The sequence below is a fragment of the Theropithecus gelada genome, chromosome 7b (assembly GCF_003255815.1).
Source record: "Theropithecus gelada isolate Dixy chromosome 7b, Tgel_1.0, whole genome shotgun sequence".
In the NCBI taxonomy this organism is placed as follows: domain Eukaryota; kingdom Metazoa; phylum Chordata; class Mammalia; order Primates; family Cercopithecidae; genus Theropithecus; species Theropithecus gelada.
The window spans coordinates 25,504,324-25,531,138 of record NC_037675.1 but is presented as its reverse complement, the minus strand read 5'-3'; the positions used below and the strand labels follow the sequence as shown (position 1 = coordinate 25,531,138).

Sequence of the window (26,815 nt, the reverse complement as noted above, 5' to 3'; positions counted from 1 at the left end):
CCCGGCCCTCGCTAGGCTCTTGCCTGCGGGTACACCTCTCGGGCCTCGGCCAGGGCGAGCCTCCTGGCCAAGAGCTCTCAAACCCCAAATCTTTCCCGGAGCAAGCGAGCGGCCTAGATGCCACTCCTCTCCCGAAGGGGCGTCAGGGTCCTGGCTGCCAGGCCTCAGGCCCCTCCCCGGGAAGCCGTCGCGAAGGGGTCCCCAGGGGCTGCAGCGTCTAAGGCCCTCTACATTCAATGCAACGAGCTTTCCGCCAGGCTGAGGTCCCCGCCGCTGAGGGCGGAAGTGGTAAGACTGACGTGTCCTGGGCCGCGCTGCCGATCGCCGGGAGGACCCCCGCCTTGCCCAGGACGGGCGGGGCGAGCCGAGCCTCACGGGGTCGCCGGAGCTGGGCCGGGCCTCCAGATGGAGAAGGCGCAGCGGGGAGTTCTTGAGTGAGCCAGAGCTGTGTCCAGCGCGGTGTAGCCGCAGCTGCAGCTGTCAGGCGCAGCAGCGGGCAACCCCGTGGAGGTCGGTTGGCAGGTCCTCTCCAACCCGCTGCTACCGCGCCGCTCTGGTAGAGACCCCGGCAGGAGCCCAAGGGCAGCTACGGGGCCGCGGAGGCCGCTGGCGCCGCCTCGGCCAGCCCTTCCCGCGCGGTGAGGACCTCGGGGCTATGGCGGGAAGGGACCCGAGGTGCGAGACCGCGCGGCGTTGTCATGGAAACGGGCCAGGGCGCGAAATAGAGGCCCCGGGTCGGACGGGCTGCGGGAGGGATGAACCCCAGGTTGGGAGGATGAGAGAGCAGAAGTGGAGCGGTGTCTTTGGGATAGAGAGAGGCGGGGTAGGGTGGGGGCGGGGAGGGGGTCAATGGGAGCAAGTGGAGCCAGGGGACCTCAGTTCGAGGCACCTGACCTGGGGTTTCTGTAACCTCCCTGGTTTCTGTAACCTCAGGATTCCCCCAAACAGGTTCCACTGCCTTAAGGATGACAGTCATAGGGAACCCTCGAAGTTGGAGCTGCCAGTGGTTGCCAATCCTGATACTGTTGCTGGGCACAGGCCATGGGCCAGGGGTGGAAGGCGTGACACACTACAAGGCCGGCGACCCTGTTATTCTATATGTCAACAAAGTGGGACCCTACCATAACCCTCAGGAAACTTACCACTACTATCAGCTTCCAGTTTGCTGCCCTGAGAAGATACGTCACAAAAGCCTTAGCCTGGGTGAAGTGCTGGATGGGGACCGAATGGCTGAGTCTTTGTATGAGATCCGCTTTCGGGAAAACGTGGAGAAGAGAATTCTGTGCCACATGCAGCTCAGTTCTGCACAGGTCAGCCTCTCCACATTGGCTATCATGTAGCCCTCCTTCCCAGAGACTAACAGTGCCTTACATATATGGTTCAGGGTACCTTTATGGAAATTGTCTGATTTGATTCTAACTACAATACAACCCAGTGTGGCAGGCAGGGTAGGTGATGCTATTCTAATTCAGTTGACTAAGTTACGAACTTGCTTAGAAGTTACTTTTTTCAAGATTACATTGACAGTGAATTGCAGAACTGATATCAGAGCCCAGGGTTTCTTACTGCAAGCTTCTCTGTTGGTCATGAGGTCCCAACTATCAGTCCTACATATTTCTGTTTCCTTCCATGCCTACCTCTTGGCTGTTTCTTAACTGTTTTCCTGTAGTCTCTACCTAACCTTCCCTGTCATGCTTTTTCTTTAGTGAATCCTGGTACTTCTTAGTCCACTCCAGACTTCCTTACACCTTACCACTCTCCTTTTTCTAGGCTTTAACCCTGTCAAGTCATACTTGCTCTTTCTTTTGGAGAATCTCAACATACTGGAGTCTAATCCAGTGATTGTCAACAGGGAACACTTTTGTTCCCCAAGGGACATTTAGCAATGTCTGGAGACATTTTTTATTGTTACAGCTGGGGGTACTACCAGCATGTAATGGGAAGAGGCCAGGAAAGCTACATCCTACAGTGCATGGGACAACCCCACTATGACAAGCTCCACCTTCTGGGTTCGTGCCATTCTCCTGCCTCAGCCTCCCGAGTAGCTGGGACTACAGGTGCCCGCCACCATGCCCGGCTAATTTTTTGTATTTTTAGTAGAAACGGGGTTTCACCGTGTCAGCCAGTATGGTCTCCATCTCCTGACCTTGTGATCCGCCCGCCTCGGCCTCCTAAAGTGCTGGGATTACAGGCATGAGCCACCGCACCTGGCCAATCCCAGCACTTTGGGAGGCCGAGGTGGGCCGATCATGAGGTCAGGAGTTTGAGACTAGCCTGGCCAACATGGTGAAACCTGTCTCTATTAAAAATACAAAAATGAGCTGGGTGTGGTGGTGGGTACCTGTAATCCCAGCTACTCGGGAGGCTGGGGCAGAATTGCTTGAACCCAGGAGGCAGAGACTGCAGTAAACCGAGATTGCACCACTGCACTCCAGCCTGGGTGACAGAGCAAGACTCCATCTCGAAAAAAAAGAACTGTCCACCCCAAAATATCAGTAGTGCTGAAGGTGAGAAACTTTGCTCTAACTCTCTGCCTGGGGAGGTCTTGTGTGACCAACTCCTGACTTGCTCTTTATAGGTGGAGCAGCTGCGCCAGGCCATCGAAGAACTGTACTACTTTGAATTTGTGGTAGATGACTTGCCAATCCGGGGCTTTGTGGGCTACATGGAGGAGAGCGGCTTCTTGCCACACAGCCACAAGATAGGACTCTGGACCCATTTGGACTTCCACCTAGAATTTCATGGAGACCGAATTATATTTGCCAATGTTTCAGTGCGGGACGTCAAGCCCCACAGCTTGGATGGGTTACGACCTGATGAGTTCCTAGGCCTTACCCACACTTATAGCGTGCGCTGGTCTGAGACTTCAGTAGAGCGTCGGAGTGACAGGCGCCGTGGTGATGATGGTGGTTTCTTTCCTCGAACACTGGAAATCCATTGGTTGTCCATCATCAACTCCATGGTGCTTGTGTTTTTACTGGTGGGTTTTGTGGCTGTCATTCTAATGCGTGTGCTTCGGAATGACCTGGCTCGGTACAACTTAGATGAGGAGACCACCTCTGCAGGTTCTGGTGATGACTTTGACCAAGGTGACAATGGCTGGAAAATTATCCATACAGATGTCTTCCGCTTCCCCCCATACCGTGGTCTGCTCTGTGCTGTGCTTGGCGTGGGCGCCCAGTTCCTGGCCCTTGGCACTGGTGAGGTGATAAAAATGAATTGGGGATTTATCTCATGGGGTAGAACTAGGTATGGAGTTTGTTCAGAAAAGGTCTGTGGATCTTCTATCCAGAGGGGCAGACCTAAGGGATAAGGTGGCTCTAGCAAGGATGCGCGTATTCTATTGTAGATTTTCTGGATAGCAAAACTGGGGAAGATTGTTTTGCTGGAGGCCCTGGGTCTGGGAGAAGGGGGGCTGATTCCTCTGAAGTTGCTAGAAGAGACACAGGTAAGGCCTAACATGGGCTTTCCACTACCGTCCTGCAGGCATTATTGTCATGGCACTGCTGGGCATGTTCAATGTGCACCGTCATGGGGCCATTAACTCGGCAGCCATCTTGTTGTATGCCCTGACCTGCTGCATCTCTGGCTACGTGTCCAGCCACTTCTACCGGCAGATTGGAGGCGAGCGTTGGGTGTGGAACATCATTCTCACCACCAGTCTCTTCTCTGGTGAGGACATTCCTTTCCCTGGTGGGCCTTTCTGGACTTAGGAATTAAGAATACATTGTGGCTGGGCACAGTAGCTCACACCTGTAATCCTAGCACTTTGGGAGACCGAGGCCGGAGGACCACTCGAGTCCAAAAGTTTGAGACAAGCCTAGGCAACATAGTGAGACCCTGTCTCTATAACAAAAAATTAGCTGGGCATGGTGGTTTACATCTGTAATTCCAGCTACTTGGGAGGCTGAGGCAGGAGGATTGCTTGAGTCTAGGGAGCCTGGGAGGTTGAGGCTACAGTGAGCCATGATTGCACCACTGCACTCTAGCTGGGGTGACAGAGTGAGACTGTCTCAAAAAAAAAAAGAACACATCATAGAACTTGGGATAGAGTCAGGATGAGGCTTGAAGGGAAGGAATATTGTAAAAGAAACAAGAAAACCAAAAAAGACAAGAATGCACTTCTTTTGAATAGTTTAACATTATAAAGCCCTCGCTGGGCGCGGTGGCTCACGCCTGTAATCCCAGCACTTTGGGAGGCCGACGGTGGGCAGATCACAAGGTCAGGAGATCGAGACCATCCTAGTTAACAAGGTGAAACCCTGTCTCTACTAAAAATACAAAAATAAACATTAGCCGGGCATGGTGGCAGGCACCTGTAGTCCCAGCTACTCGGGAGGCTGAGGCAGGAGAACGGCGTGAACCCGGGAGGCAGAGCTTGCAGTGAGCCGAGATCGCGCCACTGCACTCCAGCCTGGGCGACAAAGCGAGACTCTGTCTCAAAAAAATAAAAATAAATAATATGTCCTAGGCAGTGTGGTAAGCACTCAGCAATAACTGTGTGAAGTAGGTAATATTTCCATTCCACAGATGAGGAAACTGAACTAAAGGCTGCTTAAGTAACTTGTCTGAGATTACACTCCTAAAAAGTAGTGAACCAGGTTTCAGCAGTCTGACTTGTATTCTCACCCATTACACTAAAGTAACACCCTTTAATTTTTATTTTGAAGGTGGGCCCACTCTAAGCTTTCAAACCAGATTGCCCTTTCAAAGGCAGTAGTAGTCCCTGTTCTGAACCCTTTTTGTTCCCAATCCTATGTGTCTGATTTATATCCCATCACATTTATATTTGAACCAAGGCTTTCTGAAAACAGGGCCTTAATCCAAAGAAATGTCTCATGCTAGGAATTACCAACTCCAAGGCAAGACAGGCCCCTGGAGGCAGGTGGATTTGTGTTACTCTCAGATTATGTAGTAGCTAACTGGATCCTTAATGACACCGGGATGGGGGGTGGTGGTGGTAAGATTAAGAGCAAAGAGGCCAGGCACGGTGGCTCAGGCCTGTGATCCCAGCACTTTGGGAGGCTGAGGTGGGTGGATCAAGAGGTCAGGAGATCGAGACCATCCTGGCTAACACGGTGAAACCCCGTCTCTATTAAAAATACAAAAAAATTAGCCGGGTGTGGTGGCACATGCCTGTAATCCCAGCTACTCGGGAGGCTGAGGCAGGAGAATGGCGTGAACCCGGGAGGCAGAGCTTGCAGTGAGCGGAGATCATGCCACTGCACTCCAGCCTGGGCAACAGAGTGAGACTCTGTCTCAAAAAAAAAACAAAAAAAAAAAAACAAAGAGTAACGGGATCTGAAAGGGTGGAAGTGAAGGCAGTTGACTCTGTAGGGACATCCAGGAGCATGAGTCTGCTGTTAAGAGTGGCAGGCTGCTTCACCCCCCTCCCCTTTTGGTCCTGGATATAAGTGGGTACCCTTAGAGATGTAGCTCCTAGTGTTGACCCTCCCTCCGGGGGCCATCCCTGCAGTGCCTTTCTTCCTGACGTGGAGTGTGGTGAACTCAGTGCACTGGGCCAATGGTTCGACACAGGCTCTGCCAGCCACAACCATCCTGCTGCTTCTGACGGTTTGGCTGCTGGTGGGCTTTCCCCTCACTGTCATTGGAGGCATCTTCGGGAAGAACAACGCCAGCCCCTTTGATGCACCCTGTCGCACCAAGAACATCGCCCGGGAGATTCCACCCCAGCCCTGGTACAAGTCTACTGTCATCCACATGACTGTTGGAGGCTTCCTGCCTTTCAGGTATCCTCCCTTTATTCCATGGCTATCACTCTCAGGTTCCTGACCTCAACTTTTCCTGTCCCTACTCATCCAGTACCCTAACCCAACCCGCTGATCCCTGGTTCAGTGGTACCATTCAGAGATCATTAAATGGTTCCTCCTATCTCCAAGCAGGACTGAGCTTGAATCAGTTCAGATATAAGAGTGTCTCACTTATAGGGGCCTCCAGAGACATCTCCCCCTTCACCTTCCTGGTTTCTGACTTTAGTGTCTGTGGACATCATGTGTGGTTTAAAGCCCATTTGATGATCCATTTACTTTGTTGAATACCTCTTTGTGCCAGGCAAAGAATGAAGTGGAAAGTAAAATGAATAAGATCCCTGCCCTCAATCTATTAGGGAAGATATTCTTGAAGTGAGAGCAGCTAATCATAGGCAAAAAAATCCCCATGAAGCCAGGAGATCTGGGGCAGAGAGTGAACTCACTTTTCACAATGACCCAGCAACATGGGAGAGGGTGGGGGCTGGATTTCAGTCCAGCCACTGTGCACAGCCCTTTAATGCTGTGTATCATCTCTTTTCTTCACAGTGCCATCTCTGTGGAGCTGTACTACATCTTTGCCACAGTATGGGGTCGGGAGCAGTACACTTTGTACGGCATCCTCTTCTTTGTCTTCGCCATCCTGCTGAGTGTGGGGGCTTGCATCTCCATTGCACTCACCTACTTCCAGTTGTCTGGGGAGGATTACCGCTGGTGGTGGCGATCTGTGCTGAGCGTTGGCTCCACTGGCCTCTTCATCTTCCTCTACTCAGTTTTCTATTATGCCCGGCGCTCCAACATGTCTGGGGCAGTACAGACAGTAGAGTTCTTTGGCTACTCCTTACTCACTGGTTATGTCTTCTTCCTCATGCTGGGCACCATCTCCTTTTTTTCTTCCCTAAAGTTCATCCGGTATATCTATGTTAACCTCAAGATGGACTGAGTTCTGTGTGGCAGAAGTATTGCTGTTCTCTCCCTTTCTTCATGCCTCCTTGAGCTCTCCTACCAGCTTCTCTTCTGATTGACTGAATTGTGTGATGGCATTGTTGCCTTCTCCTTTGCCCTTTGGGCCTTCCTTCCCCAGAGAGGGCCTGGAAATTATAAATCTCTATTACATAAGGAGTATATATTTGAAATTTTTAAGTTGCCTTTAGTTTTGGTCCTGATTTTTCTTTTTACAATTATCAAAATAAAATTTGTTAAGAAAAAGGATCATGTAGTTGGAGGTTTTGGTCTGGATATAGGAACTCCAGCCCCGCGGTTAAGGGCACGGTCCTTTAGAAAGCCGAGCTGGCCACTGAATGCCCGAAGCTTGAGTTCTCCAACCCAACTTGGGAACTCCCGGCGTGGGGAACCTACATTGCCAGAGCTGGGTTTCCGCGACTCAGCCGGTGCTCAGCATAACGGAAGTGGAGGAGTCGGACCTCTTTGTGGGAAGTGAATTGAATCACCTTGGCAACCCTCGGGGCGTGTGGCAACGCCCTTTCCGCCGGAAGTGGGTGTCAGAGCCTCCACGTGCTGTCCCTCCCCCTCCCCTTTTCGGCCCAGTAGCGGCGGCTCAGCTGCTGCCATGGAGCCCGCCGGCCTGGAGCAGCTCCTACGGGAGCTGCTGCTGCCGGACACCGAGCGCATCCGTCGGGTACGGGAGTAGGCATAACCGGGCCAGGGCGAGCGGGAGGTTGCGGGAAAGACCCGACTCTCACCCCTAGCTTCCCCCCAGGCCACGGAACAGCTCCAGATCGCTCTTCGGGCCCCCGCCGCTTTGCCGGCTCTCTGCGACCTGCTGGCCTCGGCGGCCGACCCCCAGGTGAGACCCCTGACTCTCCCCTCCGAGCTTCCCACTGTACGCCACTGGTCAAGCCCCAGTATCCGCCCCCTGCGGTCCGCTCAGCACCCTCCTGCCCGGACCCCCACGTGCTTGTTTCCTCGTCCTAGATCCGCCAGTTTGCGGCGGTGCTGACCCGCAGACGACTGAACACCCGCTGGCGACGGCTGGCGGCGGAGCAACGGGAGAGGTGGGTTGGGCCTGGATTGGGGCGGGGCCAGGCGGAGACTTTTCTTGGGCAGTCTGTGTACCAAACACCTGCCCCCTGTGTTCCAGCCTCAAGTCCCTGATCCTGACGGCCCTGCAGAGAGAAACAGAGTAAGTACCTACCCCCTTTTCTCGGGATCCTGACGACCTTGTCGGGGTTTCTGCCTTCCCTTTCAGTTCCAGGCTGGGACTTGTGGGGCAGGGACTTCAGTTCTAGACCCAAGGTGGAGTGAGAATTTTAAGGCTGTTTTGAAGACTGAAGTTCTTGAGGAAGGGTGACTATGATCTGCCAAACTCAAGTCAGAAGAATAAGACTGAAATTCGGGCTAGTAAGACTGAACTTACCAGGTTACATGCCCGCAGTGCTGCTGGGCTCCCTCTGAGGTGCTGTCTCATGTGTCCCAACTTGGTAAAGACCCTGTGCCCACACCTCCTGAAAGTTTCTCTCCTGGCTGCCCCATTGTGCCTGGCCACTATGTGCAGAGGAAGGTATTGGAGAGTGATAGAGGAGATCTCTCCTGTTTGCAGGCACTGTGTGAGCCTCAGCCTGGCCCAGCTTTCAGCCACCATTTTTCGAAAGGAAGGCCTGGAGGCCTGGCCACAGCTTTTGCAGCTTCTTCAGCACAGTACCCACAGCCCCCACAGCCCAGAGAGAGAGGTACCATCACATGGTTGGCAGGAGGGAGGGACTAAGAGGTGGGATAGACCATGTAAGCTTGCTCTCCAATCCTCTATTCTTGGACAGATGGGGCTTTTGCTGCTAAGTGTGGTGGTGACCTCCCGGCCCGAGGCCTTCCAGCCCCACCACCGGGAGCTGCTTCGGCTTCTGAATGAGACTCTTGGTGAGGTGGGCTCTCCTGGGCTGCTCTTCTACTCCCTGCGCACTCTGACCACCATGGCCCCCTACCTCAGCACTGAAGACGTGGTGAGATGTGGGCCCTCGTATCTTTGACTCCCTTTCCTCAGGCCTTCATGTCCTCATCTGTAAAAGTTACAAAACTGCTTTGGATTCTTTACCTGCCTGTGGCCCTTCCTGACAATTGAGAGGGGATGCTGTAGGTGGGCCTGGCTATTATGCCTGGGCTCCTCCTCGCAATTCAGGCTATGAGGAAGCTGTCAGCTGCTGGGGTGTGAGATTAGGCTGCATCATGCTGTCTGTGATGTGTCCCTCAGCCTCTCGCTCGGATGTTGGTGCCCAAGCTGATCGTGGCTGTGCAGACTCTGATCCCCATAGATGAGGTGAGGACAGGTGGGCAGGAGCTCTGTTGGAAGAAGAGTGCAAAAGTGACCAGCTTGGCCCACTGAAGAAGAGCATGGTAACCTTGTGCCTTGTTTGTCAGGCAAAGGCCTGTGAGGCCCTTGAGGTTTTGGATGAACTGTTGGAGTCAGAGGTGCCCATCATCACCCCCTACCTCTCTGAGGTCCTCACATTCTGCCTGGAGGTGAGCCTGGAGTGTACATGGCCCCTGCTACATGCTCTGTTGGGACTTTCCTTCCCTGTCTCTGATTCTTATTATTCTCTGGACAGGTGGCTAGAAATGTGGCCCTGGGCAATGCGATACGCGTACGTGTTCTCTGCTGCCTCACTTTCTTGGTCAAAGTCAAGAGCAAGGTGAGTGAGTGCCCATTGACACACATCACCCCACCCACTCTCCACCCTTAGTCTCACTCCTGGGACTTTCGGTTCATCTCAGGGTATCTAAAGTACTGTGGGGGTTCAAGCCTTGGCCTAGCCTCACCCCAGCTCCTGCCTGGGAGATTGGGAATTTTCTGTCGGACCCTTTATGGCCTGGAAGACTGGAATTTTTAATGTGAGCCCATCCTGGGAGCAGATTCTTAGGGACACTGTTCCACCTTCTCTGTCAAGGCCTTACTGAAGAATCGTCTCCTGCCACCCTTGCTACACACCCTTTTCCCCATTATGGCTGCTGAGCCCCTGCCAGGCCAGTTGGATCCTGAGGACCAGGATTCAGAAGAGGAAGAGTTGGAGATTGAGCTGATGGGGGAGACTCCCAAGCATTTTGCTGTACAGGTGAGATGTGGGGCAGGACAGAGGGGGAAGGTGTTAGGTGGCTGTGGGAGGTTGGGGAGGCAGAGATGGAGTCGAGCAAAGTAAGTCTCCCCATCCTATCTTAGGTTGTGGACATGCTGGCGCTACACCTGCCCCCCGACAAGCTCTGTCCCCAGCTGGTAAGTGTGGCTCTGTCCTTCTGGTGTCCCTACCTCCAAGTGTGCCTAGTCCCCTGAGGCCAAGGACGTTTAGACCCTGGGAGGTGTGAAGGTCTATTTCCACAGGAATGGGCAGGCTCTTGCTGGGGTTTCAGAAGCGTGCCACATGCTTCCCTAGATGCCCATGCTGGAAGAGGCCTTGCGGAGCGAGAGCCCATACCAGCGCAAGGCTGGACTCCTGGTGCTGGCCGTGCTGTCTGACGGAGCTGGTGACCACATAAGGCAGAGGTATCTATTCCCCTATCCCAGGGTGAGGGTTGCCCACGGGGAGGACCATGGCTGTCATGGTTTACGCTTGTTGTTCAAGCTTATTTATCAACAGCATTTTCCCCCATTCTCAAAAGTGTCCTGGCTTAGAAGATAAATGACATGGCTTCCCCGCCGTAGGGATCAGGGGCTGCTGCCCACCCTCTGGTGACAGGAAAAGCCTTGTTTTTTCCAGGGAAAATGAAGAGAACAGGTCAGCCTAGGGCTGTCAGGTATAGCTCCTCAGCCTGTGTCCTCTTGTCCTGCCCTATTCAGACTGCTGCCCCCACTGCTGCAGATCGTGTGCAAGGGCCTGGAGGACCCCTCGCAAGTTGTACGCAATGCTGCGCTATTTGCCCTGGGCCAGTTCTCAGAAAACCTACAGGTGAACCAGGCTGAATGTGGGAGCCACCACTTGAATGTCTCCTTCCCCTCACCTTTCATCTCTTCAAGCATCCCTGCTGCCCTCGCACTCTTGTATGTGCCCTGCAGGTGAACCTGACTCAAGCCCTGCTTGCTCCCTCCCCCAGCCCCATATCAGCAGCTATTCAAGGGAGGTGATGCCACTGCTCCTCGCCTACCTGAAGTCGGTGCCTCTTGGACACACACACCACCTAGCCAAGGCCTGCTATGCCCTGGAGAATTTCGTGGAGAACTTAGGTAGTGATGGCAGTGGGGAGCTTGGGGGAGGGGGATGAGGCAGCGGCTTTGGCTGAATGTGCAGGATGTGCATCTCCTTGCATTGCTGCCTATGGTGGGGGAAAGCGTGTGATGGCACCACAAAGGGGTTTCCGCCTGGAGGGAGGTGGGCATGCAGGTAGGAGATCTGGGTTGGTTGATAGAGGAGCATCCTTTCCCACAGGGCCCAAAGTGCAGCCCTACCTTCCGGAGCTTATGGAATGCATGCTGCAGCCTCTGAGGAGCCCCAGCAGTCCCCGGGCCAAGGAGCTGGCTGTGAGCGCCCTAGGAGCCATTGGTGAGGAGAGGCAGGAGGCAGGGATGTGGGGTTCACCCAAAGGCCCTGTGGCTGGTGGTCCCTGCCCTTTCCAGCTCTGATTCTGTCCTTCCATCCTGCAGCTACAGCTGCCCAGGCCTCGCTGCTGCCCTACTTCCCTGCCATCATGGAGCACCTGCGGGAATTCCTGTTAACAGGCCGTGAGGACCTTCAGCCTGTGCAGATCCAGAGCCTGGGTGAGTGAGAGGCTCCCAGGTGGGGATCCCAGTGCCAGCAAAGGGCCGATGCTCACCTGGTGTTGACAGAGATTGCCCCCACGGGAGTACGGATGTCTTCCTTCTCATCAAAGGGGGTGTTCTTCACCCTGTACCAAGGGGTAGGGGGGGATTTCTGAATCCCTCCCAGCTACCACCTTTGGTCCTATAGCCCACCTCCACCTCCTGGTGCTAATGGAGCCCTTGCTCCCACAGAGACACTGGGAGTGCTGGCACGAGCGGTGGGGGAGCCCATGAGGCCGCTGGCTGAGGAATGCTGCCAGCTGGGTCTGGGCCTCTGCAACCAGGTAGACGACCCTGACTTGCGGCGCTGCACGTGAGTGATCCCTCACCCTGCCTATGCCCTTGTCCCCACCCCTCCTTTCTGCCCACTGGACCCACTGGAATCCCCACCCCAGACTCTAGTCCTCTGGTTCGGACCATAGCCAGGTGTTCCCGGGCTCCCCCATCCTGTCTGGTGGTAGCAAGCAGGACCATACAGCTTCTTCTGCCTGCTTTGACCAGGTACAGCCTATTTGCCGCCTTATCGGGTCTGATGGGCGAGGGCCTGGCACCCCACTTGGAACAGATCACCACGCTCATGCTGCTGTCACTGCGTTCTACCGAGGGCATTGTGGTGAGCAGAGGGTGGGCTGGGCCAGGCCAGCCCTGCAATGGGATTTATCTCCTGGGCCTAGCTGAGCCAAAGTCCTTGCCATGCCTCCACTCCAGCCTCAGTATGACGGGAGCAGCTCCTTCCTTCTGTTTGACGATGAGAGTGATGGGGAAGAAGAGGAGGAGCTCATGGATGAGGATGTGGAAGAAGAGGATGACTCAGAGATCTCAGGGTGCGGAGGGGTGCTCTTCTGATCAGGAATCTAGACTTTGGTTTTAGACCAGGGGACTAGTGCTGGATCTGCTCCTCTTGGTGCCTGATCACCACTGCCTCCCCATCTTACTCTAGGTACAGCGTGGAGAACGCCTTCTTCGATGAGAAGGAAGACACCTGTGCTGCCCTAGGGGAGATCTCTGTGAACACCAGGTGAGCATTCGCCCTTCCCTGGCACTGAAAACCCTGCCTGGGGGCCCCTTACCCATGACTCTGTCTCTCTCTGTAGTGTGGCCTTCCTTCCATACATGGAAAGTGTCTTTGAAGAAGTATTTAAACTGCTGGAGGTGAGGGGGCCAGTGGGTAGAGCGGGTGGGGTTCTCAGGCTGGGGGCCCTGTGTTCACAGTGCACACAGCAGACACATCCCGCCCCTCCTCATCTTGCAGTGCCCTCACCTGAATGTGCGGAAGGCAGCCCATGAGGCTCTGGGTCAGTTTTGCTGTGCACTGCACAAGGCCTGTCAAAGCTGCCCCTCAGAACCCAACACTGCTGGTGAGAAGGAGGGGCTGGGCCAGGCTGCGGGTTCTTGGGGCACGGCAGGGCCTGACCAGTGCTTCAGCCAATAATGTCCCCAGCTTTGCAGGCTGCCCTGGCCCGAGTGGTGCCATCCTACATGCATTCAGTGAACAGGGAGCGGGAGCGCCAGGTGGTGATGGCCGTGCTGGAGGCCCTGACAGGGGTGCTCCGCAGCTGTGGGACCCTCACTCTGAAGCCCCCTGGGCGCCTGGCTGAGCTCTGTAGCATGCTCAAGGCTGTGCTGCAGAGGAAGGTGAGCAGGGCAGGTGGGCTTCGGGAAGGAGAGGTGCCGGGCCCAGGTTGGGGACTGGCTACAAGTCCACCCCCATACCCCGATGAAAAGAGAAGGGGCATGAAAGCTCTGGCTAAGTTGAGCTACTTCTTCTTGTAGACAGCCTGTCAGGATACTGACGAGGAGGAGGAAGAGGAAGATGATGATCAGGTGAGCGCCAGGGATGAAAACTGGGACCAGGTGGTCCAGGCAGTCTCCACAGGGACAGGGGTGGGCAGTGTATTTGTTCTTGGCCTGGGGCAGCCAGGGCCACTAAAAGAGATTGGTAATGGTCAGAGAGACACAACCCTGATCCCATTAAGCCAGTGGGAGTTCAGGGAAGGAGAGCAGTGTGGACTGGGGTGTGCTTAGAGCGATAGGCAGGAGCAGAAGAGCTAGGGGAAGAAGCTGGGCCATGAAAACACCCAGTCTGAGAGGGACCAGCCCTATCAACCAAGGGCAGCCCCAGGGACCCCTGCAGCTGGTAGCAGAGCATGGTAGGGAGGTGTGCAGTCACTGAGCTGGCCCTGGTGCTCCAGCCCCTGACCTGGCTCCACAGGCTGAATACGACGCCATGTTGCTGGAGCATGCTGGAGAGGCCATCCCTGCCCTGGCAGCCGCGGCTGGGGGAGACTCCTTTGCCCCATTCTTTGCTGGTTTCCTGCCATTATTGGTGTGCAAGACAGTGAGTGTCCATCTTCTGGCTTCAAGCCCTAGTCCCCTCATGCACCCAGTGCCCACCTCAGCCTTTATCCTTGGCCCAGGCTGATCTGTACTCCTTCCTGTTCTCCCCCATCAGAAACAGGGCTGCACAGTGGCAGAGAAGTCCTTTGCAGTGGGGACCTTGGCAGAGACTATTCAGGGCCTGGGTGCTGCCTCAGCCCAATTTGTGTCTCGGCTGCTCCCTGTGCTGTTGAGCACCGCCCGAGAGGCAGACCCTGAGGTGCGAAGCAATGCCATCTTTGGGCTGGGTGTGCTAGCAGAGCACGGGGGCCACCCTGCCCAGGAGTATCCTTGGCTCACAGGAGGGGAGGGACTGGGGGTTGGGGGAGTGTCCCCAGGGCTTGCAGGTGGGCAAGGTCTGCCTGAGTGTGTGGCCATTCCTTGACTGTGGATCAGACACTTCCCCAAGCTGCTGGGGCTCCTTTTTCCCCTCCTGGCGCGGGAGAGACACGATCGTGTCCGTGACAACATCTGTGCGGCACTTGCCCGTCTGTTGATGGCCAGTCCCACCAGGAAACCAGAGCCCCAGGTGAGGGAGGGAGACATCAGGCAGAGCCTGGAAGCTGAGGAGGGAGGGTGGTGGAGGGCAGGGCAGGTTGGCCTGAGACATTTGTGTGCCCAGGTGCTGGCTGCCCTACTGCATGCCCTGCCACTGAAGAAGGACTTGGAGGAGTGGGTCACCATTGGGCGCCTCTTCAGCTTCCTGTACCAGAGCAGCCCTGACCAGGTAACCTTGTGGCTGGCAGCCCTCAGAGGGGAGCATGCCGCTCCACTCAGTGATAGGCACTGTCTGCTGATGAGGCTCAGGAGCTCCAGGCTGTCGGTTGCACCTGATGCAAGGTGACAGTTTCAGCTGTTCTTTTGATACTCCCTGCACCATTTCTTATTTGTCTGCAAGGATTGGCAGCCAGTCCTGTGATGGGACAGGAAGGACTTCCTCCACGTAGCATTTTTCTGGAGGAAGCTCCATTTCTACCCTTTGGTCTGAGCCAGAAGTTGCAGTTTTCCCAGGCTGGTTTCCTAAACCAGGGCCCTTTCAAACTGTGCTCTGTGGAGCCCTGGGTACCTCTGGGCCACCACACCATACATTTCAATTAGATCAGCTCTGCTCTCTGAAGAGATTTTGGCTGTACCAAGTAGCTAGGTTTGGAGTCATGTCAGAGTGTTTGTGTCATCCTTGTCTTACACCTTTAGAGATTGTTGTGTAGGTGGAGCTCCTGGGTGTCTGGGTTTCTTTAGGTCTTGAGGCTATGACTTTAATCATCTTGTTCCACATCCCCCATTCCCTCCAAAAAAAGTCATTACCACCAAGTTTCACTGGTCCTGTTCATGTTCATAGTTGTCTTGGATGCCTGTGAATCAGTACCAGGTGCAACCACCCCAATAAGAGACTCTGCCACTCCTTGGTCCTGACCACCCGCCTAGACCTGGGGTCTGGGGCTGCTGCCCTGAGTCAGCCACTCTTTCCTCACAGGTTGTAGATGTGGCTCCAGAGCTCTTGCGTATCTGCAGCCTCATTCTGGCTGACAACAAGATCCCACCAGGTGAGGATAGGAGTCACGGGCAGGGGCTTGGGGGAGGCTGGGAGTGGCAGGGCTCAGAGGACCTGGGGCAGCGAGGCTTTAGGAGCCCCAACCTTTCTCCCTCCCTCTGCACCCAGACACCAAGGCCGCACTGTTGCTGCTCCTGACATTCCTGGCCGAACAGCACGCCGACAGCTTCCAGGCAGCTCTGGGCTCACTGCCTGTTGACAAGGCTCAGGAGCTCCAGGCTGTGCTGGGCCTCTCCTAGATCGCAGGCTGCAGCCAGTCCAGAGAGAACAGAGCCTGCCCAGGCCTTAAGACCACCTCTCAGCCCAGTTCAGTTCTGCCTTACCAAAGATTCTGGGACTCATAGCCATTTGGCGCCAGCCCTACTTGCTGCCTTACAGGGCTGTCCCTGAGGCTGGATCTGTTACAAATGAGTCATGACATCATACTGTAATAAAAGCAGCTTGTTTTCTGCTTGAACAATAGCTCTGAGAGCAAGAAGGCTGGAAATCACATTCAGAAATGAAGTAAGCAGGACCCAGTGAGCCATGACATGGTTTACTAGAAGTGGCCGGTTTCCTGGCAGCTTTGTAAATGGACTCTAACCTTGGTGGAATCTGGGCCCCGGCTGGATCAGGAGGCGACCATATGGCTTTTCTTGTTCCACGCGAAGAATCTGTTGCGCTGAGAGCACTGGTCAAGAGGGGAGGAGAGGGCAGGTTGGGGGAGTCCCTGTATGGGCCTCTGGTCTGTGTGTCCCTGCGCCACATACACACACACATGCATACACTCACCCAGGAGCATGTAGAAGACCCGAGCGGCCATCCTGCGGGGGCTGAGGGGTGACACCAGGCTGCTGAAGTCGGGCTCCCTGTTGGCCTGCAGCTCCAGTGCCACTGCCCTATAGGGATCAAGAACCATTAGCAGAGGCTTCAACCCGGGTCCACCCCATCAAGGTGCCACCCCCCTGGTACCTGTGCACAGCTTCCAGTGAGAGCAGCTCGAGCTCTGGGGGCAGCACCAAAGGCATCTCCATGGGCACCTCAGGGAGTTCAGGCACCACGGGCAATGCAGGAGGTTCTGGCTGTTCCACCTCAGCCCAGGCCCTAGGAGAACATGGGAGTAAGAGCAGGGTAGGTGGCAGCTGTGACAGTGACAAGGGGCATACCCAGTAGCCATTTCTACCACCTGGCCAAAGGCTGTGGGCCCTTGCTCCCATGGAGCCTGGCTGCTTACCACCGTTCTTCTGGTGGGATGAGGCTGATGCGGGACTTCTCCTCTTCAGCTGCCTCTAGGGAGAGCTCTGTTTGGGGAGGAAAGGCACTGGTGGGTGTCTGCTTGGGTGGTAGTTAGGGCCTTGTGGCCACCTGGTATAAGTAGATGGCAGAGCTATGCAGTGACTTGTTAAAAGCACACAGGTGAGAGAGCAGAGGAGGAGCAGTCCATGCTTGCTTATGTCACACACACACGCCTTCACTCATGAAATAGCTTGAGCAGTTGGGATACTAGTTTCCTGGGACAGTGGTAAGGGTGGTGGTCCCACTGCCCCTCTTCTCTAGGTGTTTACCTGAAGACAGCATAAGGGGAACACTGGGCTCCAGGGCCTCCCTCGGGACCTGGGGACAGGAGAAGCAGAACTAAGACCCCAAGCATCTGGGACTCCGGCCTCAGAAGGCACAAAGCCAGTGAGCCTGTGCTGTTGGCCCTCATAGCAGGGGAGGGCAGCCAGTTGGTCAGGCAGACCCTGGCACTGGGGCGATGCAGGCAACAGGTGGTGCAGTTACCTCGATCTCACTCGGAACTTCAGCCTTTCTCCTTTCCTCCTCAGCAGCCTCCTCGGGCAGCTCTCGCCTGAGTGCTCTTGGGGGTGGCTGGGCACAGTGGGTCCAGAGACCCAGTAGTTCAAGGGGTAGCCAGCCAGCTGTGGACAAGAAGGCAGTAGGCACAGGGTTTGAGGCGTGAGGAGCACCAGGAATGAGAAATTGGTTTTGAGGATCCTTTGTGCCCATCCCCCGCCATTCTTACAGAGAGTTGGGGTTCTGAACAACTCTGCAGGGCCTGTGATGGTCCTCTCAGGAGGCTGCACCTTGGGCTGTGTGGTGGGGAAAGGTCAGAAGCCTCATTATGAAGCAGCCACTCCTCAGGTCCCCTTTGCCTCTTTGCAATGCATTGTTCTGGGGCTTCTGGACCCCCAGCTTTTGGGCTCGTGACCCTGCCTGCCCTGCTCATTGCTAAAAGAAGGACTTTTTAACCTGGTGCCCATGGGTATGACAGTTGGGGTCACTAAAGGACCATGAAGAGTTGTACATGTGCAAACCCACATCGCCTGCATTTTCTGGAGAAAGGAGGGGATTTTTCATCAAGTTCCCAATCCTACCCCCAACCTCCTGAGGAATTTAGAAGGCTCAGCCTGCATGTGCCCCTGGTATCCCTGCCTCCTTCCCTCTGCCCGCAAAGCCTGGGCTGTACTCACACATTCCCAGCAGTGGGCTCTGGTTTGCAGTTGTTCCCGGAATTTCTCCCGGGAGATCTGAGTCTCCTTGTCCCAGAACAGTAACCGGCGACGACGGCGGCGAGGAGGTGGGAAGACTGGGGGCCGCCTCCGCTGAGTGGGGAGGGCAGGTAGGGGCAAGGCTGCCCATTACTCTTTTTCCTGTCATTCTGGTGGACTGCTAACAGGGCCCCACACCCCGCCCCTAGAGGAACCTGGGGAAAGGGCTTGTGTGGGGTCTTCATGCACTTGAGCAGCTCATATCTTGCATAAGGGTACCCATCCGGAAAGTGCAGGCCAGACACAATGGGGTGTAGAAAGGGACATCTTTTATCATCTGCACTAAGGACCCCTGTAAGCTAGCAGTGGCCCTGGGCTTGGGGAGGCAGCCCTGGTGGGGGAGGGCAAAGAGGAGGAGGAGGAGGATTGGAAGGGATGCTACCCACCTCTGGGCTGGGTGGGGCTGGCAGACGCAGTTCCTCTGGGGGGGTCACTTCTGCAACAACACCCAAGGTTGTGGCTCTGTCCCATAAGCCCCTTACCCCTTGCAGATACCAGGGCAAGAAACTGCAGGGTCCTCCCTTTAGCGAGTTGGGATATAGAGCCCTTGTCTGCAGCAGTATAGAAGTACTCCCAGAAAAGCCCCTGGGGCGTGGTGGGCACTCACCCATGAGTAGGGCCCCAGGCTCCCAGCCTGTCGGCCTCAGCTCCTCAGGTACCAGGACTGGAAGTGCCTCTGCTATTCCTTCCACCCTGAAGGGAAATGGGCAAGAGAAATAAGGAGACCTTTCCCAGCACCAACACCCTACCTGGTCTAGGAATTCCTGCCCTTACTCTGCAGGAGCTGGAGGTGAGAGCCGGGGGACTACGATTTCACCCTCTGGGACCCGGAGCTCCTCCCTTAGCTCTGTGGAGAGAGAATCAGAGTTCAGAGGATGGAAAAGGAGAAATGGGAACATTGTCCAGTCCCAGACTGCCCACGCCAGGGGTCTGACCATCCAGCTCCAGGCGGACCCTATGCTGCCAGAGACACCTACTTTCTAACAAGATAGCTTCGTCTTCCTCTGCGATCAGCAGGTCCAGGTCTCGGCGGCTGACCTCTGGGAGCTCCTGTTCACCCTGTCCAGAGGGAAGAGCAAGGGGAGGGGATTCAATAACATTTCTGAAAAAGGCAAGTGGATCCAGGAGAGTGGATCCCAGAGGCATGCCACAGGGCCAGGTTCAAGGAAGCCACTGGGTGCTCAGGTGCCAGGGACAGAGAATAGGGAAATGGAGACAGAAAAGGCAGGACTCTGGGGACAGAGAGAAGTAGATGCAAGGGGGCTGGACCTCAGGCCGTGTGTGCAGGGAACAACTCACCTCAATCCGCAGCATCCGTATGGGCTCTGCCTCCCGGAGCGTGATGGCCTCAGGGGGCAGCACAGTGACCAGAATCCTGTCTGGAGGAACAGGGGAGTCACCAGCCTCTCTGCTTCTTTCCAAATTCCCACAGCCGTGCAGTCAGGCAAAAGCATGGACTCTGAAGTCAAGGTAACCTGGATTCTAATCAGACCCAGGCTAATCTCTGGCATCCTGACCCTGGCTACACTGCTTAACCACTGTGAGCCTCACTTTCCTCATCAGTAAAATGGGGAGGCTGGGCGAAATGGCTCATACCTGTAATCCCAACACTTTGGATTGCTTGAGCCCAGGAGTTTGAGGCCAGCCTGGGCAACATAGCAAGAGACTGTCTCTACAAAAAATTTAAAAACTAGCCAGGTGTGGTGGCTCATCCCTGTGGTCCCAGCAACTCTGGAGGCTGAGGTGGAAGGATTGCTTGAGCCCTGGAGGAGGAGGTCAAGGCTGCAGTGATCTATGATCATACCATTGCACTCCAGCCTGGGGAAAAAAAGAAAAAAAAAAAAAGCCAAGTGTGGTGACTTATGCCTGTAATCCCACCACTTTGGGAGGCTGAGGTGGGTGGATCACCTGAGGTCAGAAGTTCGAGACCAGGCCGGGCGCGGTGGCTCAAGCCTGTAATCCCAGCACTTTGGGAGGCCAAGACGGGCGGATCACGAGGTCAGGAGATCGAGACCATCCTGGCTAATTCGGTGAAACCCCATCTCTACTAAAAAATACAAAAAAACTAGCCGGGCGACAAGGCGGGCGCCTGTAGTCCCAGCTACTTGGGAGGCTGAGGCAGGAGAATGGCGTAAACCCGGGAGGCGGAGCTTGCAGTGAGCTGAGATCCAGCCACTGCACTCCAGCCTGGGCGGCAGAGACTCCGTCTCAAAAAAAAAAAAAAGAAGTTCGAGACCAGCCTGGCCAACATGGCGAAAACCCATCTCTACTAAAAATACAAAAATTAGTTGGGCGTGGTGGTGCATGCCTATAATTCCAGCTACTTGGGAGGAGAATTGCTTGAATCCGGGAGGCAAAGATTGCAGTGAGCCTAAAGTGCACCACTGTATTCCAGCCTGGGCCTACAGAGTAATACTCTGTCTCTCAAAAAAAAAAAAAAAAAAAGGATAAGAAATCTGACCTCAGAGGACTCTTGTGAGGTACTGATTAGGTTACACACATAAACTGTCCCTTGTGGGGCACAGTGGCTCACGCCTGTAATCCCAGCACTTTGGGAGGCCGAGGCGGGCGGATCACCTGAGGTCAAGAGTTTGAGACCAGCCTGGCCAATGTGGTGAAACCCCATCTCTACTAAAAATATAAAAATTCGCTGGGCATGGTATTGCGCGTCTGTAATCCCAGCTACTAGGGAGGCTGAGGCAGGAGAATTGCTTGCAGTGAGCCGAGATCGCACCACTGCACTCCAGCCTGGGCGACACAGTGAGACTCTGTCTCAAAAAAAAAAAGGGCCCCTCACAGGGCCGGGCTCTTAAGCTCAAAAATGGTAATTTCTACAGCTCTTGGGCCTGCCTATGCCTCTCACCAGAAAGAAGGTTCTCTCTGCTGACCTGGCTTCCTGGGCTCTGTAGGGACTTCAGGAGGGATCTCTTCAACTCTCTCTGGAATTGCAGCCTCTAAGAGGTGTCGAATCTTTGGGGAGGAATTGGAAACAAAAGATAGGGTTCAGCTTCAGCCCCCTGCTTTCCCACTTTCACAACCTTCTTCAACAATGCACAGTAATCTCCTTTTATGCCTAATTCTCGTTGCACTGACATCAGCTTGCAGTAAACTCACCCGCCATCTGGCCTCCTTTCCTCAGTTCCTGTTCTCACCTCCCTTCCCAACCCAAACCCCAGTTATCTAGCCCTCATCAATTTGTGCAAGAAGGCCACGTGTGGTAGCTCACGTCTATAATCCCAGCACTTTGGGAGGCCAAGGTGGGTGGATCAGTTGAGGTCAGGAGTTCGAGACCAGCCTGGCCAACATCATGAAACCCCATTTCTACTAAAAATACAAAAATTAGCCGGGTGTGGTGGTGGTGCCTGTAATTCCAGCTACTCGAGAGGTGGAGACAGGAGAATTGCTTGAACTCAGGAAGTGGAGGTTGCAGTGAGCTGAGATTGCTCCACTGCACTCCAACCTGGGAGACAGAGCAAGACTGTCTCAAAAAAAAGAAAAAAAAAAAATTGTGCAAGAAGCAGTGCATTGGCCGGGCGCGGTGGCTCAAGCCTGTAATCCCAGCACTTTGGGAGGCCGAGACGGGTGGATCACGAGGTCAGAAGATCGAGACCATCCTGGCGAACACGGTGAAACCCCGTCTCTACTAAAAAATACAAAAAACTAGCCGGGCAAGATGGCGGGCGCCTGTAGTCCCAGTTACTTGGGAGGCTGAGGCAGGAGAATGGCGTAAACCCGGGAGGCGGAGCTTGCAGTGAGCTGAGATCCGGCCACTGCACTCCAGCCCAGGCGACAGAGCGAGACTCCGTCTCAAAAAAAAAAAAAAAAAAAAAAAAAAGAAGCAGTGCATCGTCAACTGTTGTGGCTGACAGAGGTGAACAAAAAAGATTCTTGATCTTAAGGAAGTCTAGTGGGGAGACAAGGTTGTATGTAACCCCTCAAGAGTCAAGGCAAAGGGTAAAACAAGGCCCTAGCAAAGTGCTGAGTTCCCAAACCGCATTTGGTTCCAGCTAAGACTGGGATAAATATTTCATAGAGAAGGGCAGCATTTAAGCCAGGTCTGTAAGAATATGTAGAACTCGACTTGTAGAGGATGAGGGGTGACCATTATGGGCTAGGGAAACAGCACAAGCAAAGACATGAATGTGGTATCATTGAGGCATAAGGGCCAAACTAGTGTTTAGGAGCCACAGATGCCCAGAGGACTGAGAGAGAAGTCTGGGGATGACTAGTTCTAAACCAGGGTATGTGCCGGGCATGGTGGTTCACGCCTGTAATCACAGCATGTTGGGAAGCCAAGGCGGGTGGATCGCCTGAGGTCAGGAGTTCAAGACCAGCCTGACCAACATGGTGAAACCCTGTCTCTACTAAAGATACAAAAATTAGCCAGGCATGGTGGCAGGCACTTATAATCCCAGCTACTTGGGAGGCTAAGGCAGGAGAATCGCTTGACCAGAGGAAGTGGAGGTTGAAGTGAGCTAAGATCACACCACTGCACTCCAGCCTGGGTGACAGAAACTCCATCTTAAAAAATAGTAATAATAGGCCAGGCGCAGTGGCTCACACCTGTAATCCTAGCACTTTGGAAAGCCAAGGTGGGTGGATCACCTGAGGTCAGGAGTTCGAGACCAGCCTGGCCAATATGGCGAAACCCCATGTCTACTAAAACTAAAAAAAAAAAATGGGCCAGGCGCTGTGGCTCATGTCTGTAATCCCAGCACTTTGGGAGGATGAGGCGGGCGGATCATGAGGTCAGGGGTTCAAAACCAGCCTGGCCAGCATGGTGAAACCCTGTCTCTACTAAAATTACAAAATTATTTGGGCATGCTGGCGAATGCCTGTAGTCCCAGCTACTTGGGAGGCTGAGGCAGGAAAATCACTTGAACCAGGGAGGCAGAGGTTGCAGTAAGCTGAGATCGTGCCACTGCACTCCAGCCTAGGCCACAGAGCAAGATCCTGTCTCAAAAATAATAATAATAATAGTAATAAAATAAAAAAATAAACTGGGGCATGGAGAGCCCCAAATGCTAGTAATCTGTTGGCAGCAGGAGCCACTGTTCAAATGGGGAACTAAGGAAGGAGGTGACATTAAGCTGTTGGAGTATTGGGAATAGATGGAGGAGGACAGGGGTAAGAAAGCCCAGTACAGAGAGATGAGAGCCTGGATTAGGGCCTCGGCAGTGAAAACAGTGTGGAGACAAGTGGGGACAAGAGCTGCCTCCAGTGGGGAAACCATCTGATCAGATTGGCCCCAAGTAGATAAGTACAGGGGGCTTTGCCTGGATGGATCCACCTTGGCAGTCCCCTTGTTACCACCTCCCGTGGGAGAGAGCTGTGGCAAGCTTCCTTCCCCAACCCCAATATCAGAGTGACACAGGGACAGCACTCCCCTTCTGCATTGTCAATTCACGAGTCTGGGGGAATAAGCCCTACCTGAGGGATATCGAAAGGACTAGGAAGTCTGGGATCCACAGACATCATCCCAAAAAAGGGATCTGGAGCATCTTCTAGGGTTTCCATCATGGCCAGGTGGTTAGGAAGCAGTAGGCTGGGTCTGGGAGAGAATGTAGGCCGTCAGGGACTGAGGCTGAGCTAGGCTGAGGCCAAATTAGCAGGTGTTCCATCAAAGGCCCAGGGAACACTCACAGCTCAGTCTCCATATCTATTCGGATCTGCAGCTGGGCACGGTGGAGGCGCTCCAAGATGTGCTGGATGTCCTCTGTGGGCAGGGAGGGCGAGGTAGACAGCCAGCTTAGCAGACAGCTGCTCAGCCCGCCCCACCTCTGAGGGTTCCCAGCCTTACCCACGAGGTACTGGCATTGTTGAGAATAGACGCGGATCACACCAATCTGAAGTTGGGCTGAGAGATAGAGGGAGAAGCGGGGCCGTGGCAGGCCGGGCTGCGGGGGTTGCACTCGTACCAGCACATAATTGAGGATTTCCTCGCTGGGGAACAATGGGCCCTGATTACCGCTGCGCCCAGGACTGGGCCCACAGCGTTGCCCACCCCATCCCCTAACTCACCCCCCGCCCCAGGCCCTCCTTCCCTTTTCTGGGCCTTACCAGGTCTTCACCACATTCACTCTCAGGTATTCGCGCTTCACCAACCGGCTGCCGCGCGTCGCTGCCAGCCTGAAGTGGGTGGGGAAGGTGGGAAAATGGGGACGGAGGGGGAGCTGTCAGGCTGGGATCCCGGCCAGCATCCCCCATCGCACGCCCACGGGCCCCACCCTTACCAGATGGTGGCAAAGCAGCCGGTGTGGCGCTGAAGCACGTTGGGATAGTAGAACATCGTCCCTCTGGCCTTTCACCCTCAACTCCACCAGATTGCCGTTTGGATCTGAGTCGGAATTCTTTAGGGCACAGAATTCCCAACACCTTGGAGAGAAGTCAGGATTTGGACTTCTCTGGTGGCAAGGTGGGTGCACCCAGAAAACCAAGTTAATGAGGCAATGAACAATTGGTGTATACACGATTACCGGGATAACTGAGATGCAGGAGATGGGCGCCCCTCTCTGTGGACCCTCAGTGGATCCGCTCGCCACGTGATGCGTCGATTTGAGCCTTCTGGGTTGGGTTCCAGGTTGGAGATGCAGAGCTCCAAGGGGACGCCCGGGCCGGAATCCAAAACAGGTCCCGAGGGAGCACGGTGTCCTCCACAGCAGGCCTCGGTCCTCGAGCGCTGGGAGCGATATCAGGCCCCTGGGACTTTCACTGGCTTGGGCGGCCGCGGTGTGGGTCCGGGATGCCTCCCGCAGGACTAGATGGCACCGCGGGAAGCGTGCGCTCCGGAGCCCCGCACCTCGCTCCTCATTAGATGGCAGCTTTTGCCAGGACAGCCAATGGGGAACAGGGGTCGGGTCGGGAGCGCCAAGTAGCCTAGGCTCGAGGCAACAGGGTCTCCCGAGGCAGCCAGCAAACCAATCATAAGGACTCTGCGTGCCGCTGGGGTCCATTGTGAGGTGTTCTGACCAATGGGCTCTGGTTCTCGCCTCTAGTAACAGGCGCTCCTTCCTTGACCAATGAGCGCATCCCCGCCGCTCGCCTCTAGCCTAGCAACAAGGGCGCCTCAATTGGTAGGGGAGGTCGGGTCACGTCGGGGGCAACTGTGCTTGGTCTCTTCCGGGTGCCAAGATGTACCTTGCAACGCGCCTGACCTGAGGTTAGACCCCGCCCTCCCCCCAGTCCACAAACTCCTACTTTGTTTCCAACTAGGGCGTGTCATGTGCTGCAGAGGTAGAAAGATGTGAGATGAGGCCGGAAACGGTGGCTCACGCCTGTAATCCTAGCACTTTGGGAGGCTCAGGGGGGGCGGATCATGAGGTCAGGAGTTCGAGACCAGCCTGATCAACATGGTGAAACCCCGTCTCTACTAAAAATACAAAATTAGCTGCTCGTGGTGGCACGAGCCTGTAATCCCAGCTACTCAGGAGGCTGAGGCAGGAGAATGCTTGAACCTGGGAGGCGGAGGTTGCAGTGAGCCGAGATTGTGCCACTGCACTCCAGCCTGGACAAGAGAGCAAGACCCCATCTCAAAATAAAAAAAAAAAGATGTGAGATGATAGTGTTGGAGCCCCCACAGGTCAATGAGGAAGAAGTCAATCGTTTTTGTTTTGTTTTGTTTTGTTTTGAGATGGAGTCTCTCACTGTTGCCTAGGCTGGAGTGCAGTGGCGCTATCTCTGCAATCTTGGCACACTGTATCCTCTGCCCCCCCCATCCCCTCAGGTTCAAGCTATTCTCGTGTCTCAGCCTCCCAAGTACCTGGGATTACAGGCGCCCTCCACCACACCCAGTTAATTTTTGTATTTTTAGAAGAAACGGGGTTTCACTATGTTGGTCAGGCTGTTTCTTTTCTTTTTGAGATGGAGTTTCACTCTGTCACCCAGGCTGGAGTGCAATGGCGCAGTCTCAGCTCACTGCAACCTCCGCCTCCCCAGTGCAAGGGATTCTCCTGCCTCAGCCTCCCGAGTATCTGGGATTACAGGCACCCACCACCACCCCCGGCCAGATTTTGTATTTTTTAGTAGAGACAGGGGTTTCACCATATTGGTCAGGCTGGTCTCGAACTCCTGACCTCAGGTGATCTGCCCGCCTTGGCCTCCCAAAGTGTTGGGATTGCAGGTGTGAGCCACCGCCCCCAGCTGAAGAAGTCAATCTTACACGAAACTCCAAAAGGACTTACTGGGGTCACTTCCTAAATCTGAACAACTTAGGTTATGGGCACACCACGTGGTCCTTTCCCAGCTGCCAGTGTTCTCCCGGCTGAAATAGACTTTAGCTTTGTTGGATGCAGCACATACTTCCCAGCCTGGAAAAGCCATATTCTCAAACAATTGTTTTTGTGTAAATTTAAGAGGTATGGTTGTAATAACAAATAACCCTTGTCTCTATGCCTCCTACCTTTGCACAGCCATTTCTTTGGCCTAGAATGCCCTTCTCTGCCTTGACTGCAGGGCATACTTCTTCCTAAGACTTATCTCTTACCGCAGCTGAGCTGACCTTATCTTCTTATCTTCAATTTGGGAGCTTTTTTTTTTTTTTTCCTGAGATGGAGTTTTGCTCTTGTCGCCCAGGCTGGAGTACAATGGACCATCTCGGCTCACTGCAATCTCTGCCTCCTGGGTTCAAGCAATTCTCCTACCTAAGCCTCCTGGGTAGCTGGGACTACAGGCGTGTGCCACTACGCCCAGCTAATTTTTTTTGTATTTTTAGTAGAGACAGAGTTTCACCATGTTGGCCAGGCTGGTCTCAAACTCCTGACCTCAAGTGACACCCACCTCAGCCTCTCAAATTACATGCCTATACTCACAGCTACTTAGAAGGCTGAGATAGGAGGATCAATTGAGCCGAAGG

General features: G+C 54.5%; 3 protein-coding genes across 9 annotated transcripts; 2 read left to right on the top strand and 1 right to left on the bottom strand.

Annotated features, from left to right (window-relative positions):
- The first annotated feature begins 28 nt into the window (after positions 1–28).
- On the top strand, positions 29–6,980 carry TM9SF1 (transmembrane 9 superfamily member 1). 4 transcript variants are annotated; one of them, XM_025392865.1, is made up of 6 exons: positions 29–638; positions 1,155–1,310; positions 2,579–3,200; positions 3,487–3,672; positions 5,477–5,750; positions 6,318–6,980. In XM_025392865.1, exons 2-6 carry the CDS (start codon positions 1,227–1,229, stop codon positions 6,709–6,711), a joined length of 1,560 nt encoding a protein of 519 aa, XP_025248650.1. In that variant the 5' UTR covers positions 29–638; positions 1,155–1,226; the 3' UTR covers positions 6,712–6,980. The 4 variants fall into 4 exon arrangements, with proteins under 4 accessions (XP_025248650.1, XP_025248647.1, XP_025248648.1 ...); XM_025392862.1 differs by having other exon boundaries at positions 949–1,310; XM_025392863.1 differs by having other exon boundaries at positions 934–1,310.
- IPO4 (importin 4) lies at positions 6,796–15,898 on the top strand. Of its 4 annotated transcripts, none has more exons than XM_025392860.1 (30): positions 6,796–7,407; positions 7,489–7,575; positions 7,704–7,783; positions 7,870–7,911; positions 8,329–8,458; positions 8,546–8,725; positions 8,974–9,039; positions 9,141–9,242; positions 9,329–9,412; positions 9,668–9,832; positions 9,937–9,990; positions 10,148–10,257; positions 10,552–10,660; positions 10,806–10,935; positions 11,138–11,251; positions 11,353–11,466; positions 11,701–11,821; positions 12,010–12,121; positions 12,217–12,332; positions 12,449–12,526; positions 12,603–12,660; positions 12,761–12,866; positions 12,950–13,143; positions 13,282–13,332; positions 13,721–13,846; positions 13,961–14,169; positions 14,281–14,413; positions 14,507–14,611; positions 15,359–15,428; positions 15,545–15,898. In XM_025392860.1, the coding sequence occupies exons 1-30, from the start codon at positions 7,339–7,341 to the stop codon at positions 15,673–15,675; spliced, it is 3,246 nt and encodes a 1,081-aa protein (XP_025248645.1). In that variant the 5' UTR covers positions 6,796–7,338; the 3' UTR covers positions 15,676–15,898. The 4 variants fall into 4 exon arrangements, 3 of the variants coding, with proteins under 3 accessions (XP_025248645.1, XP_025248644.1, XP_025248646.1); XR_003120572.1 differs by having other exon boundaries at positions 7,192–7,407; positions 13,701–13,846; positions 15,545–15,890; XM_025392861.1 differs by having other exon boundaries at positions 7,335–7,407; positions 7,736–7,783.
- REC8 (REC8 meiotic recombination protein) lies at positions 15,866–25,273 on the bottom strand. The gene is made up of 20 exons (XM_025392866.1): positions 24,441–25,273; positions 24,198–24,339; positions 24,025–24,093; positions 23,765–23,907; positions 23,608–23,680; positions 23,395–23,515; positions 20,853–20,934; positions 19,264–19,343; positions 18,942–19,023; positions 18,739–18,769; positions 18,572–18,657; positions 18,351–18,400; positions 17,887–18,018; positions 17,439–17,505; positions 17,198–17,334; positions 16,981–17,029; positions 16,650–16,716; positions 16,388–16,519; positions 16,208–16,314; positions 15,866–16,106 (listed from the first exon to the last, which is right to left on the bottom strand). The coding sequence occupies exons 2-20, from the start codon at positions 24,251–24,253 to the stop codon at positions 16,015–16,017; spliced, it is 1,656 nt and encodes a 551-aa protein (XP_025248651.1). The 5' UTR covers positions 24,254–24,339; positions 24,441–25,273; the 3' UTR covers positions 15,866–16,014.
- Positions 25,274–26,815: the final 1,542 nt, after the last annotated feature.

Bases quoted from the DNA above. Each gene is read 5' to 3' on its own strand.
- TM9SF1 (XM_025392862.1), top strand. From the start codon at position 966: ATGACAGTCATAGGGAACCCTCGAAGTTGGAGCTGCCAGTGGTTGCCA. The intron at 1,311-2,578 runs GTCAGCCTCTCC...TGCTCTTTATAG, and splicing joins TGCAGCTCAGTTCTGCACAG to GTGGAGCAGCTGCGCCAGGC. The intron at 5,751-6,317 runs GTATCCTCCCTT...TTTTCTTCACAG, and splicing joins GGAGGCTTCCTGCCTTTCAG to TGCCATCTCTGTGGAGCTGT.
- IPO4 (XM_025392859.1), top strand. From the start codon at position 7,339: ATGGAGCCCGCCGGCCTGGAGCAGCTCCTACGGGAGCTGCTGCTGCCG. The intron at 10,258-10,551 runs GTATCTATTCCC...TGCCCTATTCAG, and splicing joins GGTGACCACATAAGGCAGAG to ACTGCTGCCCCCACTGCTGC. The intron at 14,414-14,506 runs GTGAGGGAGGGA...TTGTGTGCCCAG, and splicing joins CCAGGAAACCAGAGCCCCAG to GTGCTGGCTGCCCTACTGCA.
- REC8 (XM_025392866.1), bottom strand. From the start codon at position 24,253: ATGTTCTACTATCCCAACGTGCTTCAGCGCCACACCGGCTGCTTTGCC. The intron at 17,506-17,886 runs GTGAGTACAGCC...CCCACCACACAG, and splicing joins GAGCCCACTGCTGGGAATGT to CCCAAGGTGCAGCCTCCTGA. The intron at 16,107-16,207 runs GTGAGTGTATGC...CCTCTTGACCAG, and splicing joins GGTCTTCTACATGCTCCTGG to TGCTCTCAGCGCAACAGATT.